This window comes from Salvelinus fontinalis, chromosome 3, assembly GCF_029448725.1.
Source record: "Salvelinus fontinalis isolate EN_2023a chromosome 3, ASM2944872v1, whole genome shotgun sequence".
Lineage (NCBI taxonomy): Eukaryota > Metazoa > Chordata > Actinopteri > Salmoniformes > Salmonidae > Salvelinus > Salvelinus fontinalis.
In genome coordinates, this window is record NC_074667.1 from 66,755,295 (window position 1) to 66,776,082 (window position 20,788).

At 45.9% G+C, this 20,788-nt stretch overlaps 1 protein-coding gene across 1 annotated transcript in view; it reads left to right on the top strand.

Annotated features, from left to right (window-relative positions):
- Positions 1-20,788, top strand: part of acad9 (acyl-CoA dehydrogenase family, member 9) — a 47,968-nt gene that overhangs the window by 6,601 nt on the left and 20,579 nt on the right. Inside the window, exons 8-10 of the mRNA XM_055917830.1 lie at positions 3,722-3,795; positions 4,736-4,811; positions 4,917-5,107. Of these exons, the coding sequence (XP_055773805.1) occupies positions 3,722-3,795; positions 4,736-4,811; positions 4,917-5,107 (341 nt within the window). The remainder of the gene's footprint in view (positions 1-3,721; positions 3,796-4,735; positions 4,812-4,916; positions 5,108-20,788) is intronic.

Genomic DNA, 20,788 nt, shown 5'->3' on the forward strand with positions numbered 1-20,788 from the left:
TAACAGATCACATCTAGGCATTAGGGGGTCTAACAGATCACATCTAGGCATTAGGGGGTCTAACAGATCACATCTAGGCATTAGGGGGTCTAACAGATCACATCTAGGCATTAGGGGGTCTAACAGATCACATCTAGGCATTAGGGGGTCTAACAGATCACATCTAGGCATTAGGGGGTCTAACAGTAAGATCACATCTAGGCATTAGGGGGGTCTAACAGTAAGATCACATCTAGGCATTAGGGGGTCTAACAGATCACATCTAGGCATTAGGGGTTCTAACAGATCACATCACACAGTACTTCTGTTGGTGTTAGCCTAGCGGAGTAAATGACAGTACGTCTGTTGGTGTTAGCCTAGCGGAGTAAATGACAGTACGTCTGTTGGTGTTAGCCTAGCGGAGTAAATGACAGTACGTCTGTTGGTGTTAGCCTAGCGGAGTAAATGACAGTACTTCTGTTGGTGTTAGCCTAGCGGAGTAAATGACAGTACTTCTGTTGGTGTTAGCCTAGCGGAGTAAATGACAGTACTTCTGTTGGTGTTAGCCTTGCGGAGTAAATGACAGTACTTCTGTTGGTGTTAGCCTTGCGGAGTAAATGACAGTACTTCTGTTGGTGTTAGCCTAGCGGAGTAAATGACAGTACTTCTGTTGGTGTTAGCCTTGCGGAGTAAATGACAGTACTTCTGTTGGTGTTAGCCTAGCGGAGTAAATGACAGTACTTCTGCTGGTGTTAGCCTAGCGGAGTAAATGACAGTACTTCTGTTGGTGTTAGCCTAGCGGAGTAAATGACAGTACTTCTGTTGGTGTTAGCCTAGCGGAGTAAATGGCAGTACTTCTGTTGGTGTTAGCCTAGCGGAGTAAATGGCAGTACTTCTGTTGGTGTTAGCCTAGCGGAGTAAATGACAGTACTTCTGTTGGTGTTAGCCTAGCGGAGTAAATGACAGTACTTCTGTTGGTGTTAGCCTAGCGGAGTAAATGACAGTACTTCTGTTGGTGTTAGCCTAGCGGAGTAAATGACAGTACTTCTGCTGGTGTTAGCCTTGCAGAGTAAATGACAGTACTTCTGTTGGTGTTAGCCTAGCGGAGTAAATGACAGTACTTCTGTTGGTGTTAGCCTAGCGGAGTAAATGACAGTACTTCTGTTGGTGTTAGCCTAGCGGAGTAAATGACAGTACTTCTGTTGGTGTTAGCCTAGCGGAGTAAATGACAGTACTTCTGTTGGTGTTAGCCTAGCGGAGTAAATGACAGTACTTCTGTTGGTGTTAGCCTAGCGGAGTAAATGACAGTACTTCTGTTGGTGTTAGCCTAGCGGAGTAAATGACAGTACTTCTGTTGGTGTTAGCCTAGCGGAGTAAATGACAGTACTTCTGTTGGTGTTAGCCTAGCGGAGTAAATGACAGTACTTCTGTTGGTGTTAGCCTAGCGGAGTAAATGACAGTACTTCTGTTGGTGTTAGCCTAGCGGATTAAATGACAGTACTTCTGTTGGTGTTAGCCTAGCGGAGTAAATGACAGTACTTCTGTTGGTGTTAGCCTAGCGGAGTAAATGACAGTACTTCTGTTGGTGTTAGCCTAGCGGAGTAAATGACAGTACTTCTGTTGGTGTTAGCCTAGCGGAGTAAATGACAGTACTTCTGTTGGTGTTAGCCTAGCGGAGTAAATGACAGTACTTCTGTTGGTGTTAGCCTAGCGGAGTAAATGACAGTACTTCTGTTGGTGTTAGCCTAGCGGAGTAAATGACAGTACTTCTGTTGGTGTTAGCCTAGCGGAGTAAATGACAGTACTTCTGTTGGTGTTAGCCTAGCGGAGTAAATGACAGTACTTCTGTTGGTGTTAGCCTAGCGGAGTAAATGACAGTACTTCTGTTGGTGTTAGCCTAGCGGAGTAAATGACAGTACTTCTGTTGGTGTTAGCCTAGCGGAGTAAATGACAGTACTTCTGTTGGTGTTAGCCCAGCGGAGTAAATGACAGTACTTCTGTTAGCCTAGCGTAGTAAATTACAGTACTTCTGTTGGTGTTAGCCTAGCGGAGTAAATGACAGTACTTCTGTTGGTGTTAGCCTAGCGGAGTAAATGACAGTACTTCTGCTGGTGTTAGCCTTGCAGAGTAAATGACAGTACTTCTGTTGGTGTTAGCCTAGCGGAGTAAATGACAGTACTTCTGTTGGTGTTAGCCTAGCGGAGTAAATGACAGTACTTCTGTTGGTGTTAGCCTTGCAGAGTAAATGACAGTACTTCTGTTGTTGTTAGCCTAGCGGAGTAAATGACAGTACTTCTGTTGGTGTTAGCCTAGCGGAGTAAATGACAGTACTTCTGTTGGTGTTAGCCTAGCGGAGTAAATGACAGTACTTCTGTTGGTGTTAGCCTAGCGGAGTAAATGACAGTACTTCTGTTGGTGTTAGCCTAGCGGAGTAAATGACAGTACTTCTGTTGGTGTTAGCCTAGCGGAGTAAATGACAGTACTTCTGTTGGTGTTAGCCTAGCGGAGTAAATGACAGTACTTCTGCTGGTGTTAGCCTAGCGGAGTAAATGACAGTACTTCTGTTGGTGTTAGCCTAGCGGAGTAAATGACAGTACTTCTGCTGGTGTTAGCCTAGCGGAGTAAATGACAGTACTTCTGTTGGTGTTAGCCTAGCGGAGTAAATGACAGTACTTCTGTTGGTGTTAGCCTAGCGGAGTAAATGACAGTACTTCTGTTGGTGTTAGCCTTGCGGAGTAAATGACAGTACTTCTGTTGGTGTTAGCCTAGCGGAGTAAATGACAGTACTTCTGTTGGTGTTAGCCTAGCGGAGTAAATGACAGTACTTCTGTTGGTGTTAGCCTAGCGGAGTAAATGACAGTACTTCTGTTGGTGTTAGCCTAGCGGAGTAAATGACAGTACTTCTGTTGGTGTTAGCCTAGCGGAGTAAATGACAGTACTTCTGTTGGTGTTAGCCTAGCGGAGTAAATGACAGTACTTCTGTTGGTGTTAGCCTAGCGGAGTAAATGACAGTACTTCTGTTGGTGTTAGCCTAGCGGAGTAAATGACAGTACTTCTGTTGGTGTTAGCCTGGCGGAGTAAATGACAGTACTTCTGTTGGTGTTAGCCTAGCGGAGTAAATGACAGTACTTCTGTTGGTGTTAGCCTAGCGGAGTAAATGACAGTACTTCTGCTGGTGTTAGCCTAGCGGAGTAAATGACAGTACTTCTGCTGGTGTTAGCCTAGCGGAGTAAATGACAGTACTTCTGCTGGTGTTAGCCTAGCGGAGTAAATGACAGTACTTCTGTTGGTGTTAGCCTAGCGGAGTAAATGACAGTACTTCTGTTGGTGTTAGCCTAGCGGAGTAAATGACAGTACTTCTGTTGGTGTTAGCCTAGCGGAGTAAATGACAGTACTTCTGTTGGTGTTAGCCTAGTCTAGAGGTAATCACGGAAAGCCAGAGGTCAAACTGGGCATCAGGGGATCCAATGATATCTGACTGCATACGTCCAACACAAGTGCCCAATGCCAGAAAGAAGTTCCTTGACAAAATAAATATTTCGTTATTATATTTTTGGAATACAACATTGACTACAAAGTAAGGCTATCCTTCAGCAATAGACTATGTTCTCCTTGTGTGAACTCATTCACTCCTCTTCAAGGATTTAAAAGTATTGTAACAAGAGACCTGTAGCTGTCCGTTAGCCGAGGGAAATCCCTGTTGTGTACCATTCACTATAACTGATGTGTTTCTGTCCCCCAGCATGTGAAGTGTCGTTCGACAACTGTCCAGTCCCTGTGGAGAATGTAATAGGAGAAGTAGGAGGAGGCTTCAAGGTGACGTCACTTCCCTTTTCCCTCTGTTATATGCTAGTGATGTGCAGTTATTTTTCAACGTCTCTTTTCACTAGCAGAAGAGTCATTATTTATTTATTTATTTATTTAACTAAGCAAGTCCGTTAAGAACAAATTCATATTTACAATGACGGCCAAACTCTAACCCGGACGACGCTGGGCTAATTGTGTGCCGCCCTATGGGACTCCCAATCACAGCCGGTTGTGATACAGCCTGGAATCGAACCAGGGTCTGTAGTGATGCCTCTTGCTCTGAGATGCAGTGCCTTAGACCGCTGCGCCACTCGGGAGCCCCTGATTAGTTTTTCTGAGTGATTTGTTAATTTTAGTCATTCGTTTGACCTACTAGTGCTGGCCGCAATGAGTCCAACAGCAGGATTAATAGATGCTCAGCGGCTCCAGAGACGTCCTCCGACCACCGACTGTCTGTCTGTCTGTCATGTGCTCCGACCACCGACTGTCTGTCTGTCCTGTGCTCCGACCACCGACTGCCTGTCCTGTGCTCCGACCACCGTCTGTCTGTCCTGTGCTCCGACCACCGTCTGTCTGTCCTGTGCTCCGACCACCGTCTGTCTGTCTGTCCTGTGCTCCGACCACCGACTGCCTGTCCTGTGCTCCGACCACCGTCTGTCTGTCTGTCCTGTGCTCCGACCACCGACTGCCTGTCCTGTGTCCGCAGGGAAATGGATCATGAGCATAGAGAACAAAACTACATGTTTAGATGCCTTGTGTTTCTGCGCTGAAGACCTTTGCACTAGGTTTTTGCCCATTTGAAGAACATTCAAAAAGCCTACAAGGCTCCTTGCCGGTGTATTGGTGCTACGGTTAACTGTCACCATTTACTTTTGAATGGTTTACCATATCTTTGTACACGTGTTTTCACTCAAACCTTTACTGAATCTCTGTATGTGTCATTATCCAGGTAGCGATGAACATCCTCAACTCTGGCAGGTTCAGTATGGGCAGCGCCGGCTCTGGAATGATCAAGAAGCTCATCGGTATAAAAGCTGTAGATGATGATGATGATGATGAAGATGAGAAGCTCCTAAAAGATGATTATGGTTATAGTAATCATGATAATGGTGGTATGTCTCTCTCTCCAGAGATGACAGCAGAGTACGCTGGCAGCAGGAAACAGTTTGGTAAGAACCTCAGTGAGTTTGGGATGATCCAAGAGAAGTTTGCGGTGATGGCCCAGAATGCATTTGTGATGGAGAGCATGGCGTACCTGACGGCTGGGATGATGGATCGACCGGGGGTCCCTGACTGTTCTCTAGAGGCTGCTATGGTTAAGGTACTTTCACTACCACTATACAGTGGTGTAACTAATACTACTACTGCTACTAAAACTACTACTGCTGCTACTACGGCTACTACTAACACTACTAATACTGCTGCTGGGCACTGGTACAGAGTCAATGTGGAGGCTATATACAGGGTATTACGGTACCGAGTCAATGTGGAGGCTATATACAGGGGGTACCGGTACAGAGTCAATGTGGAGGCTATATACAGGGGGTACCGGTACAGAGTCAATGTGGAGGCTATATACAGGGGGTACCGGTACAGAGTCAATGTGGAGGCTATATACAGGGGGTACCGGTACAGAGTCAATGTGGAGGCTATATACAGGGTGTTACGGTACAGAGTCAATGTGTAGACTATATACAGGGGGTACCGGTACCGAGTCAATGTGGAGGCTATATACAGGGTATTACGGTACCGAGTCAATGTGGAGGCTATATACAGGGTATTACGGTACCGAGTCAATGTGGAGGCTATATACAGGGTATTACGGTACCGAGTCAATGTGGAGGCTATATACAGGGTATTACGGTACCGAGTCAATGTGGAGGCTATATACAGGGGGTACCGGTACAGAGTCAATGTGGAGGCTATTTTTATTTTTTTTATTTATTTCACCTTTATTTAACCAGGTAGGCTAGTTGAGAACAAGTTCTCATTTGCAACTGCGACCTGGCCAAGATAAAGCATAGCAGTGTGAACAGACAACACAGAGTTACACATGGAGTAAACAATAAACAAGTCAATAACATGGTAGAAAAAAGAGAATCTATATACAATGTGTGCAAAAGGCATGAGGTAGGCAATAAATCGAATAATTACAATTTAGCAGATTAACACTGGAGTGATAAATCATCAGATGAACATGTGCAAGAAGAGATACTGGTGTGCAAAAGAGCAGAAAAGTAAATAAATAAAAGCAGTATGGGGGGTGAGGTAGGTAAATTGGGTGGGTAGTTTACAGATGGACTATGTACAGCTGCAGCGATCGGTTAGCTGCTCGGATAGCAGATTTTTAAAGTTGTTGAGGGAGATAAAAGTCTCCAACTTCAGAGATTTTTGCAATTCGTTCCAGTCGCAGGCAGCAGAGAACTGGAAGGAAAGGCGTCCAAATGAGGTTTTAGCTTTAGGGATGATCAGTGAGATACACCTGCTGGAGCGCGTGCTGCGGGTGGGTGTAGCCATCGTGACCAGTGAACTGAGATAAGGCGGCACTTTACCTAGCATAGCCTTGTAGATGACCTGGAGCCAGTGGGTCTGACGACGAACATGTAGCGAGGGCCAGCCGACTAGGGCATACAGGTCGCAGTGGTGGGTCGTATAAGGTGCTTTAGTAACAAAACGAATGGCACTGTGATAAACTGCGTCCAGTTTGCTGAGTAGAGTGTTGGAAGCTATTTTGTAGATGACATCGCCGAAGTCGAGGATCGGTAGGATAGTCAGTTTTACTAGGGTAAGTTTGGCGGCGTGAGTGAAGGAGGCTTTGTTGCGGAATAGAAAGCCGATTCTTGATTTGATTTTGGATTGGAGATGTTTGATATGAGTCTGGAAGGAGAGTTTGCAGTCTAGCCAGACACCTAGGTACTTATAGATGTCCACATATTCTAGGTCGGAACCGTCCAGGGTGGTGATGCTAGACGGGCGTGCGGGTGCAGGCAGCGAACGGTTGAAAAGCATGCATTTGGTTTTACTAGCGTTTAAGAGCAGTTGGAGGCCACGGAAGGAGTGTTGTATGGCATTGAAGCTCGTTTGGAGGTTAGATAGCACAGTGTCCAAGGAAGGGCCGGAAGTATATAGAATGGTGTCGTCTGCGTAGAGGTGGATCAGGGAATCGCCCGCAGCAAGAGCAACATCATTGATGTATACAGAGAAAAGAGTCGGCCCGAGAATTGAACCCTGTGGTACCCCCATAGAGACTGCCAGAGGACCGGACAACATGCCCTCCGATTTGACACACTGAACTCTGTCTGCAAAGTAGTTGGTGAACCAGGCAAGGCAGTCATTAGAAAAACCGAGGCTACCGAGTCTGCCGATAAGAATATGGTGATTGACAGAGTCGAAAGCCTTGGCCAGGTCGATGAAGACGGCTGCACAGTAATGTCTTTTATCGATGGCGGTTATGATATCGTTTAGTACCTTGAGCGTGGCTGAGGTGCACCCGTGACCGGCTCGGAAACCGGATTGCACAGCGGAGAAGGTACGGTGGGATTCGAGATGGTCAGTGATCTGTTTGTTGACTTGGCTTTCGAAGACCTTAGATAGGCAGGGCAGGATGGATATAGGTCTGTTACAGTTTGGGTCCAGGGTGTCTCCCCCTTTGAAGAGGGGGATGACCGCGGCAGCTTTCCAATCCTTGGGGATCTCAGATGATACGAAGGAGAGGTTGAACAGGCTGGTAATAGGGGGTGCGACAATGGCGGCGGACAGTTTCAGGAATAGGGGGTCCAGATTGTCAAGCCCAGCTGATTTGTATGGGTCCAGGTTTTCCAGCTCTTTCAGAACATCTGCTATCTGGATTTGGGTAAAGGAGAAGCTGGGGAGGCTTGGGCGAGTAGCAGCGGGGGGGGCGGGGCTGTTGGCCAAGGTTGGAGTCGCCAGGAGGAAGGCATGGCCAGCCATTGAGAAATGCTTGTTGAAGTCTTCGATTATCACGGATTTATCGGTGGTGACCGTGTTACCTAGCCTCAGTGCAGTGGGCAGCTGGGAGGAGGTGCTCTTGTTCTCCATGGACTTTACAGTATCCCAGAACTTTTTGGAGTTAGAGCTACAGGATGCGAATTTCTGCTTGAAAAAGCTGGCCTTTGCTTTCCTGACTGACTGCGTGTATTGGTTCCTGACTTCCCTGAACAGTTGCATATCGCGGGGGCTCTTCGATGCTATTGCAGTTCGCCACAGGATGTTTTTGTGCTGGTCGAGGGCAGTCAGGTCAGGAGTGAACCAAGGGCTATATCTGTTTTTGGTTCTGCATTTTTTGAACGGAGCATGCTTGTCTAATATGGTGAGGAAGTAACATTTAAAGAATGACCAGGCATCCTCAACTGACGGGATGAGGTCAATATCCTTCCAGGGTACCCGGGCCAGGTCGATTAGAAAGGCCTGCTCGCAGAAGTGTTTTAGGGAGCGTTTGACAGTGATGAGGGGTGGTCGTTTGACCGCGGACCCGTGGCGGATACAGGCAATGAGGCAGTGATCGCTGAGATCTTGATTGAAGACAGCAGAGGTGTATTTGGAGGGCAAGTTGGTCAGGATAATGTCTATTAGGGTGCCCATGTTTACGGATTTAGGGTTGTACCTGGTGGGTTCCTTGATGATTTGTGTGAGATTGAGGGCATCAAGCTTAGATTGTAGGACTGCCGGGGTGTTAAGCATATCCCAGTTTAGGTCACCTAACAGAACAAACTCTGAAGCTAGATGGGGAGCGATCAATTCACAGATGGTGTCCAGGGCACAGCTGGGAGCTGAGGGGGGTCGGTAGCAGGCGGCAACGGTGAGAGACTTATTTCTGGAGAGATTAATTTTTAAAATTAGAAGTTCGAACTGTTTGGGCATAGACCTGGAAAGTATGACAGAACTTTGCAGGCTATCTCTGCAGTAGATTGCAACTCCTCCCCCTTTGGCAGTTCTATCTTGACGGAAAGTGTTATAGTTGGGTATGGAAATCTCAGAATTTTTGGTGGCCTTCCTAAGCCAGGATTCGGACACGGCAAGGACATCAGGATTGGCAGAGTGTGCTAAAGCGGTGAGTAAGGCAAACTTAGGGAGGAGGCTTCTGATGTTGACATGCATGAGGCCAAGGCTTTTTCGATCGCAGAAGTCAACAAATGAGGGTGACTGGGGACATGCAGGGCCTGGGTTTACCTCCACATCACCCGAGGAACAGAGGAGTAGTAGGATGAGGGTGCGGCTAAAGGCTATCAAAACTGGTCGCCTAGAGCGTTGGGGACAAAGAATAAAAGGAGCAGATTTATGGGCGTGGTAGAATAGATTCTGGGCATAATGTGCAGACAGGGGTATGGAGGGGCGCGGGTACAGCGGAGGCAAGCCCAGGCACTGGGTGATGATAAGAGAGGTTGTATCTCTGGACATGCTGGTCTCAATGGGTGAGGTCACCGCATGTGTGGGGGGTGGGACAAAGGGGGTATCAGAGGTACGGAGAGTGGAACTACAGGGTCCATTGCAAACCAAAACAATGATAATGAAAACTAGCCTGAACAACAGTATGCAAGGCATATTGATATTTGAGAGAGACATACAATAAGGCATAAAGTGATTGCAGGTCTTGATTGGGAGAGCTAGCTAAAACAACAGGTAAGATAACAGCAGCAATAACAGGGTGTTAGTCTAACACAGCAACAACAGGTAAAAATGGCGACGACTAGGCAGAGAGGGTCGGATTAACTACACACAGATCCTGAGTTAAAGCACAGAGCCGACAGGTAAAACACAAATAAACAGAATGGAGTACCGTGAGTTAATGGACAGTCAAGCATGCATCAGCTATGTAGCCAAGTGATCATAGTGTCCAGGGGGCAGCCGTAGATGGAGCAGAGGAGGCCTCCACTAAGCTAGCACGCGGCGTATAAAGTTAGTAGCCCGGGGGGTGGTCTGCTCAGACGGAGGGGGTCTGGCGCAGTGGCGCTAGCGCTAGCTCTTCAGCTAGCCGGCAGATGGGCCTAGCTCGAGGCTAGCTCAAGGCTAACTGGTGCTTGCTTCGGGACAGTGGTGTTAGCCAGTAGTAGCCACTCGGTTGCAGCTAGCTAGCTGTGATGATACGGTGTAATTGTCCAGAGCTTGCGTCAGGAATCCGGTGATGTGGTAGAGAGAAAGCAGTCCTATATGCTCTGGGTTGATATCGCGCTTGCAGCTAGCCGGCAGATGGGCCTAGCTCGAGGCTAGCTCAAGGCTAACTGGTGCTTGCTTCGGGACAGAGGTGTTAGCCAGTAGTAGCCACTCGGTTGCAGCTAGCTAGCTGTGATGATACGGTGTAATTGTCCAGAGCTTGCGTCAGGAATCCGGTGATGTGGTAGAGAAAAAGCAGTCCTATATGCTCTCGGTTGATATCGCGCTTGCAGACTGGCAGGTGTTGGCCCGGTATTGAAGCTGGCTGTGTCCGAGTTGAGGGTGAAGACCGCAGCAGTGGCTAACTGACTACTAGCTAGTAGCTAGTTATCTGGCTAGCTTCTGCTTGGGGTTACGGTTCTAAAGTATAAAAAAAATAGCAGGTCCGTACCACATTGGGTGAGGCGGAATGTAGGAATGTATATTCAGTTCCTAGATGGAAAGTGAAATTAAAATATATACGAAATGTATACGAAAAATACGAAGACTATTTACTATTTACACGCTACAGGACAATACAGGACAATACAAACACACGTCCGACTGCTACGCCATCTTGGAACCGTATAAACAGGGGGTACCGGTACCGAGTCAATGTGGAGGCTATATACAGGGTGTACCGGTACAGAGTCAATGTGGAGACTATATACAGGGGGTACCGGTACAGAGTCAATGTGGAGACTATATACAGGGGGTACCAGTAGAGAGTCAATGTGGAGGCTATATACAGGGGATACCGGTACAGAGTCAATGTGGAGGCTATATACAGGGTGTTACGGTACAGAGTCAATGTGGAGGCTATATACAGGGGGTACCGGTACCGAGTCAATGTGGAGGCTATATACAGGGTATTACGGTACCGAGTCAATGTGGAGGCTATATACAGGGGGTACCGGTACAGAGTCAATGTGGAGGCTATATACAGGGTGTTACGGTACAGAGTCAATGTGGAGGCTATATACAGGGGGTACCAGTACAGAGTCAATGTGGAGGCTATATACAGGGGGTACCGGTACAGAGTCAATGTGGAGGCTATATACAGGGGGTACCGGTACAGAGTCAATGTGGAGGCTATATACAGGGGGTACCAGTACAGAGTCAATGTGGAGGCTATATACAGGGTATTACGGTACAGAGTCAAGTGGAGGCTATATACAGGGTGTTACGGTACAGAGTCAACGTGGAGGCTATATACAGGGTGTTACGGTACAGAGTCAACGTGGAGGCTATATACAGGGTGTTACAGTACAGAGTCAATGTGGAGGCTATATACAGGGTGTTACGGTACAGAGTCAATGTGGAGGCTATATACAGGGGGTACCGGTACAGAGTCAATGTGGAGGCTATATACAGGGTGTTACGGTACAGAGTCAATGTGGAGGCTATATACAGGGTGTTACGGTACAGAGTCAATGTGGAGGCTATATACAGGGGGTACCGGTACAGAGTCAATGTGCAGGCTATATACAGGGGGTACCAGTACAGAGTCAATGTGGAGGCTATATACAGGGGGTACCGGTACAGAGTCAATGTGGAGGCTATATACAGGGGGTACCGGTACAGAGTCAAGGTGGAGGCTATATACAGGGGGTACCAGTACAGAGTCAATGTGGAGGCTATATACAGGGGGTACCGGTACAGAGTCAAGGTGGAGGCTATATACAGGGGGTACCAGTACAGAGTCAATGTGGAAGCTATATACAGGGGGTACCAGTACAGAGTCAATGTGGAAGCTATATACAGGGGGTACCGGTACAGAGTCAATGTGTGGGGTACAGGTTAGTCGAGGTAATTTGTAAAGTGACTATGCATAGATGATAAACAGCGAGTAGCAGCAGCGTAAAAACAAAGGGGGGGTCAATTTAAATAGTCCGGGTGGCCATTTGATTAATTGTTAAGCAGTCTTATGGCTTGGGGTTAGAAACTGTTAAATCAAATCAAATGTATTTATAAAGCCCTTCTTACATCAGCTGATGTCACAAGGTGCTGTACAGAAACCCAGCCTCAAACCCCAAACAGCAAGCAATACAGGTGTAGAAGCACGGTGGCTAGGAGAAACTCCCTAGAAAGGCCAGAACCTAGGAAAAAACCTAGGAAGAAACCTAGAGAGGAACCAGGTTATGAGGGGTGGCCAGTCCTCTTCTGGCTGTGCCGGGTGGAGATTATAACAGAACATGGCCAAGATGTTCAAATGTTCATAGATGACCAGCATGGTCAAATAATAATAATCACAGTAGTTGTCGAGGGTGCAGCAAGTCAGCACCTCAGGAGTAAATGTCAGTTGGCTTTTCATAGCCGATCATTAAGAGTATCTCTACCGCTCCTGCTGTCTCTAGAGAGTTGAAAACAGCAGGTCTGGGACAGGTAGCACGTCCGGTGAACAGGTCAGGGTTCCATAGCCGCAGGCAGAACAGTTGAAACTGGAGCAGCAGCACGGCCAGCTGGACTGGAGACAGCAAGGAGTCATCATGCCAGGTAGTCCTGAGGCATGGTCCTAGGGCTCAGGTCCTCTGAGAGAGAGAAAGAAAGAGATAATTAGAGAGCATACTTAAATTCACACAGGACACTGGATAAGACAGGAGAAGTACTCCAGATATAACAGACTGACTCTAGCCCCCCGACACAAACTACTGCAGCATAAATACTGGAGGCTGAGACAGGAGGGGTTGGGAGACACTGTGACCCCGTCCGACGATACCCTCGGACAGGGCCAAACAGGCAGGATAAGGAGCCTTTTGGTCCTAGACTTGGTATAGAGGTCCTGGATGTCAGGAAGCTTGGCCCCAGTGATGTATTGGGCTGTTCACACTACCCTCTGTAGCGCCTTACGGTCAGATGCCGAGCAGTTGCCATACCAGGCGGTGATGCAACCGGTCAGGATGCTCTCGATGGTGCAGCTGTAGAACCTTTTGAGGATCTGGGGACCCATGCCAAATCTTTTCAGTCTCCTGAGGGGGAATAGGTTTTGTTGTGCCCTCTTCACAACTGTCTTGGTGTGTTTGGACCGTGATAGTTGGTTGGTGATGTGGACAAGGAACTTAAACTCTCGACCCTCTCCACTTCAGCCCCGTCGATGTGAATGGGGGCCTGTTCGGTCCTCCTTTACCTGTAGTCCACGATCAGCTCCTTTGTCTTGCTCACATTGAGGGAGATTTTGTTGGCCTGACACCACACTGCCAGGTCTCTGACCTTCCTATAGGCTCATCGTTGTCGGTGATCAGGCCTACCGCTGTTGTTGTCAGCAAACTTAATGATGGTGTTGGAGTCGTGATTGGCTATGCAGTCGTGGGTGAACAGGGAGTACAGGAGGGGACTGAGCACGCACCCCCGAGGGGCCCCAGTGTTGAGGATCAGCGTGGCGGATGTGTTGTTGCCTACCTTTACCACCTGACTACCGACGTGAGTGCTACAGGGCGGTATTCACATAGGCAGGTTACCTTTGCTTCCTTGGGCACATGGACTATGGTGGTCTGTTTGAAACATGTAGGTATTACAGACTGGGTCAGGGAGAGGTTGAAAATGTCAGTGAAGACACTTGCTAGCATGCTTTGAGTAGAAATCAAATTGAATTGGTCACTTGTTTAGCAGTACAGGTGTAGCATTATGCTTGTAGTCCTAGCTCCAGCGGTGCAGTAACAATTGTCAACAATACACACATTTAAAAGTAAAATAATGGAATTAAGAAATATGTAAATATTAGGACGAGCATTGTCGGAGTGGAGTACAGTGTGTATATACATATTAAATTAACAAAGCCGTATGTAAACATTATTAAAGTGACTAGTGTTCCATGTCTATGTATAGAGGGCAGCAGCCTCTAAGGTGCAGGGTGGAGTAACATTATTAAAGTGGTTCCATGTCTATGTATAGAGGGCAGCAGCCTCTAAGGTGGAGGGTGGAGTAACATTATTAAAGTGGTTCCATGTCTATGTATAGAGGGCAGCAGCCTCTAAGGTGGAGGGTGGAGTAACATTATTAAAGTGTGATTCCATGTCTATGTATAGAGGGCAGCAGCCTCTAAGGTGCAGGGTGGAGTAACATTATTAAAGTGACCAGTGATTCCATGTCTATGTATAGAGGGCAGCAGCCTCTAAGGTGCAGGGTGGAGTAACATTATTAAAGTGACCAGTGATTCCATGTCTATGTATAGAGGGCAGCAGCCTCTAAGGTGCAGGGTGGAGTAACATTATTAAAGTGACCAGTGATTCCATGTCTATGTATAGAGGGCAGCAGCCTCTAAGGTGGAGGGTGGAGTAACATTATTAAAGTGGTTCCATGTCTATGTATAGAGGGCAGCAGTCTCTAAGGTGGAGGGTGGAGTAACATTATTAAAGTGACCAGTGATTCCATGTCTATGTATAGAGGGCAGCAGCCTCTAAGGTGCAGGGTGGAGTAACATTATTAAAGTGACTAGTGATTCCATGTCTATGTATAGAGGGCAGCAGCCTCTAAGGTGGAGGGTGGAGTAACATTATTAAAGTGACTAGTGATTCCATGTCTATGTATAGAGGGCAGCAGCCTCTAAGGTGCAGGGTGGAGTAACATTATTAAAGTGTGATTCCATGTCTATGTATAGAGGGCAGCAGCCTCTAAGGTGGAGGGTGGAGTAACATTATTAAAGTGTGATTCCATGTCTATTTATAGAGGGCAGCAGCCTCTAAGGTGGAGGGTGGAGTAACATTATTAAAGTGACCAGTGATTCCATGTCTATGTATAGAGGGCAGCAGCCTCTAAGGTGCAGGGTGGAGTAACATTATTAAAGTGTGATTCCATGTCTATGTATAGAGGGCAGCAGCCTCTAAGGTGGAGGGTGGAGTAACATTATTAAAGTGTGATTCCATGTCTATGTATAGAGGGCAGCAGCCTCTAAGGTGCAGGGTGGAGTAACATTATTAAAGTGACCAGTGATTCCATGTCTATGTATAGAGGGCAGCAGCCTCTAAGGTGGAGGGTGGAGTAACATTATTAAAGTGACCAGTGATTCCATGTCTATGTATAGAGGGCAGCAGCCTCTAAGGTCCAGGGTGGAGTAACATTATTAAAGTGTGATTCCATGTCTATGTATAGAGGGCAGCAGCCTCTAAGGTGGAGGGTTGAGTAACATTATTAAAGTGACCAGTGATTCCATGTCTATGTATAGAGGGCAGCAGCCTCTAAGGTGGAGGGTGGAGTAACATTATTAAAGTGTGATTCCATGTCTATGTATAGAGGGCAGCAGCCTCTAAGGTCCAGGGTGGAGTAACATTATTAAAGTGGCCAGTGATTCCATGTCTATGTATAGAGGGCAGCAGCCTCTAAGGTGGAGGGTGGAGTAACATTATTAAAGTGTGATTCCATGTCTATGTATAGAGGGCAGCAGCCTCTAAGGTGCAGGGTGGAGTAACATTATTAAAGTGTGATTCCATGTCTATGTATAGAGGGCAGCAGCCTCTAAGGTGGAGGGTGGAGTAACATTATTAAAGTGTGATTCCATGTCTATGTATAGAGGGCAGCAGCCTCTAAGGTGCAGGGTGGAGTAACATTATTAAAGTGTGATTCCATGTCTATGTATAGAGGGCAGCAGCCTCTAAGGTGCAGGGTGGAGTAACATTATTAAAGTGTGATTCCATGTCTATGTATAGAGGGCAGCAGCCTCTAAGGTGGAGGGTGGAGTAACATTATTAAAGTGACCAGTGATTCCATGTCTATGTATAGAGGGCAGCAGCCTCTAAGGTGCAGGGTGGAGTAACATTATTAAAGTGGTCAGTGATTCCATGTCTATGTATAGAGGGCAGCAGCCTCTAAGGTGCAGGGTGGAGTAACATTATTAAAGTGACCAGTGATTCCATGTCTATGTATAGAGGGCAGCAGCCTCTAAGGTGGAGGGTTGAGTAACATTATTAAAGTGTGGTTCCATGTCTATGTATAGAGGGCAGCAGCCTCTAAGGTGGAGGGTGGAGTAACATTATTAAAGTGTGATTCCATGTCTATGTATAGAGGGCAGCAGCCTCTAAGGTGGAGGGTGGAGTAACATTATTAAAGTGTGATTCCATGTCTATGTATAGAGGGCAGCAGCCTCTAAGGTGGAGGGTGGAGTAACATTATTAAAGTGTGATTCCATGTCTATGTATATAGGGCAGCAGCGTCTAAGGTGCAGGGTTGAGTGACCGGGTGGTAGCCGGCTAGTGATGGCTATTTAACCGTCTTATAGCCTTGAGATAGAAGCTGTTTTTCAGTCTCTCGGTCCCAGCTTTGATGCACCTGTACTGACCTCGCCTTCTGGATGATAGCGGGGTGAACAGGCAGTGGCTCAGGTGGTTGATTTCATTGATGTTCTTTTTTGGCCTTCCTGTGACATCGGGTGGTGTAGGTGTCCTGGAGGGCAGGTAGTTTGCCCCCGGTGATGCATTGGGCAGACCGCACTCTGGAGAGCCTTACGGTTGCGGGCGGAGCAGTTGCCGTACCAGGCGGTGATACAGCCCGACAGGATGCTCTCAATTGTGCATCTGTAAAAGTTTGTGGATCTTAAGGGCCAAGCCACATTTTTTCAGCTTCCTGAGGTTGTGCCTCCTTCACCACACTGTCTGTGTGGGTGGACCATTTCAGATCGTCAGTGATGTGTACTCCGAGGAACTTAAAACTTTCCACCTTCTCCACTGCTGTCCCGTCAATAAGGGGGGAGCTCCCTCTGCTGTTTCCTGAAGTCCACGATCATCTCCTTTGTTTTGTTGACGTTAAGGGACAGGTTATTTACCTGACACCACTCTGCCACGGCCCTCACCTCCATGTAGGCTGTCTCGTCATTGTTGGTAATCAGGCCTACTATGGTTGTGTCGTCTGCAAACTTGATTGAGTTGGAGGCATGTGTGGCCACGCAGTCGTGGGTGAACAGGGAGTACCGGAGAGGGCTGAGCACACACCCTTATATGGCCCCTGTGTTGAGGATCTGTGAAGTGGAGATGTTGTTTCCTACCTTCACCACCTGAGGGTGGCCCGTCAGGAAGTCCAGGACCCAGTTGCACAGGGCGGGGTTCAGACCCAGGGCCCTGAGCTTGATGATGAGCTTGGAGGGTACGATGGTGTTAAAAAAATGTAGTCGTGATCTGATTTGCCAAAGGTAGGACGGGGGAGGGCCTTGTAGGCATCCCGGAAGAGAGAATAGCAGTGGTGGAGTGTTTTCCCAGCGCGAGTACTACAGTCAATGTGTTGATAGAACTTCAGTAGCTTTTTCCTCAAATTTGCTTTAGTCCCCGGCTACAATAAATGCTGTTTCCAGTTTGCATAAAGTCCAGTGTAGTTCCTTGAGAGCAGTCGTGGTATCGGCTTGAGGGGGAATATACACAGCTGTGACTAATTATTTATTCCTTTATGCGCTATCTACTGAGAACCCAGCTGGCTATATGGACAGGGACAGTATATCCAGAGAGAGCCATGATTCCGTGAATCAGAGTATGTTACAGTCCCTAATGTATCTCTGGAAGGAGATCCTCGCCCTGAGCTCATCAACTTTATTGTCCAGGGACTGAACATTAGGGAGTAATATACTCTGAATCGGTGGATGGATTGCCACTCCGAGTACCTCTTCTCCACCAATGGAGTCTTGGAGCAGCCTCTGCAATAAGTTACATTGCCCTGGGGGTGCGAACAAAGAATCCAATTCGGGAAAGTCGTATTCCTGGTAGTAATGCGTATCAGGAGGTATTCTACCTCAGGCGAGCAATACCTGGAGATGTCTTTAATATTAGACACACTACTGTTACACTATAGACACTACTGTTACACTATAGACACTACTGTTACACTATAGACACACTGTTACACTATAGACACACTGCTGTTACACTATAGACACACTACTGTTACACTATAGACACACTGCTGTTACGCTATAGACACACTGCTGTTACGCTATAGACACACTACTGTTACACTATAGACACACTGTTACACTATAGACACACTACTGTTACACTATAGACACACTACTGTTACGCTATAGACACACTACTGTTACACTATAGACACACTACTGTTACACTATAGACACACTGCTGTTACACTATAGACACACTGCTGTTACACTATAGACACACTGCTGTTACGCTATAGACACACTACTGTTACACTATAGACACACTACTGTTACACTATAGACACACTACTGTTACACTATAGACACACTACTGTTACACTATAGACACACTGTTACACTATAGACACACTGCTGTTACACTATAGACACACTGCTGTTACACTAGACACACTGTTACACTATAGACACACTACTGTTACACTATAGACACACTACTGTTACACTATAGACACACTACTGTTACACTATAGACACACTACTGTTACACTATAGACACACTACTGTTACACTATAGACACACTGCTGTTACACTATAGACACACTACTGTTACACTATAGACACACTGTTACACTACAGACACACTACTGTTACACTACAGACACACTACTGTTACACTATAGACACACTGCTGTTACGCTATAGACACACTACTGTTACGCTATAGACACACTGCTGTTACACTATAGACACACTACTGTTACACTAGACACACTGTTACACTATAGACACACTGCTGTTACACTAGACACACTGTTACACTATAGACACACTACTGTTACACTATAGACACACTACTGTTACACTATAGACACACTACTGTTACACTATAGACACACTACTGTTACACTATAGACACACTGCTGTTACACTAGACACACTACTGTTACACTATAGACACACTACTGTTACACTATAGACACACTACTGTTACACTATAGACACACTGCTGTTACACTATAGACACGCTGCTGTTACACTATAGACACACTACTGTTACACTATAGACACACTACTGTTACACTATAGACACACTGTTACACTATAGACACACTACTGTTACACTATAGACACGCTGCTGTTACACTATAGACACACTACTGTTACACTATAGACACACTACTGTTACACTATAGACACACTGTTACACTATAGACACACTACTGTTACACTATAGACACACTACTGTTACACTACAGACACTACTGTTACACTATAGACACACTGCTGTTACACTATAGACACACTACTGTTACACTATAGACACACTATTGTTACAATACACTATAGACACACTACTGTTACACTATAGACACACTGCTGTTACACTATAGACACACTACTGTTACACTATAGACACACTGCTGTTACACTATAGACACACTACTGTTACACTATAGACACACTGCTGTTACACTATAGACACACTACTGTTACACTATAGACACACTACTGTTACACTATAGACACACTACTGTTACACTATAGACACACTACTGTTACACTATAGACACACTACTGTTACACTATAGACACTGCTGTTACACTATAGACACACTACTGTTACACTATAGACACACTACTGTTACACTATAGACACGCTGCTGTTACACTATAGACACACTACTGTTACACTATAGACACACTACTGTTACACTATAGACACACTGCTGTTACACTAGACACACTGTTACACTATAGACACACTACTGTTACACTATAGACACACTACTGTTACGCTATAGACACACTACTGTTACACTATAGACACACTACTGTTACACTATAGACACACTACTGTTACACTATAGACACACTGCTGTTACGCTATAGACACACTACTGTTACACTATAGACACACTACTGTTACACTATAGACACACTACTGTTACACTATAGACACACTACTGTTACACTATAGACACACTACTGTTACACTATAGACACACTGTTACACTATAGACACACTACTGTTACACTATAGACACACTGCTGTTACACTATAGACACACTACTGTACTATAGACACACTACTGTTACACTATAGACACACTACTGTTACACTATAGACACACTACTGTTACACTATAGACACACTACTGTTACACTATAGACACACTACTGTTACACTATAGACACACTACTGTTACACTACAGACACTACTGTTACACTATAGACACACTGCTGTTACACTATAGACACACTACTGTTACACTATAGACACACTATTGTTACAATACACTATAGACACACTACTGTTACACTATAGACACACTACTGTTACACTATAGACACACTACTGTTACACTATAGACACACTACTGTTACACTATAGACACACTGCTGTTACACTATAGACACACTACTGTTACACTATAGACACACTGCTGTTACGCTATAGACACACTACTGTTACACTATAGACACACTACTGTTACACTATAGACACACTACTGTTACACTATAGACACACTACTGTTACACTATAGACACACTACTGTTACACTATAGACACACTACTGTTACACTATAGACACACTACTGTTACACTATAGACACACTACTGTTACACTATAGACACACTACTGTTACACTATAGACACACTACTGTTACACTATAGACACACTACTGTTACACTATAGACACACTACTGTTACACTATAGACACACTACTGTTACACTATAGACACACTGCTGTTACACTATAGACACACTACTGTTACACTATAGACACACTACTGTTACACTATAGACACACTACTGTTACACTATAGACACACTACTGTTACACTATAGACACACTACTGTTACACTATAGACACACTGTTACACTATAGACACACTACTGTTACACTATAGACACACTACTGTTACACTATAGACACACTACTGTTACACTATAGACACACTGCTGTTACACTATAGACACACTACTGTTACACTATAGACACACTACTGTTACACTATAGACACGCTGCT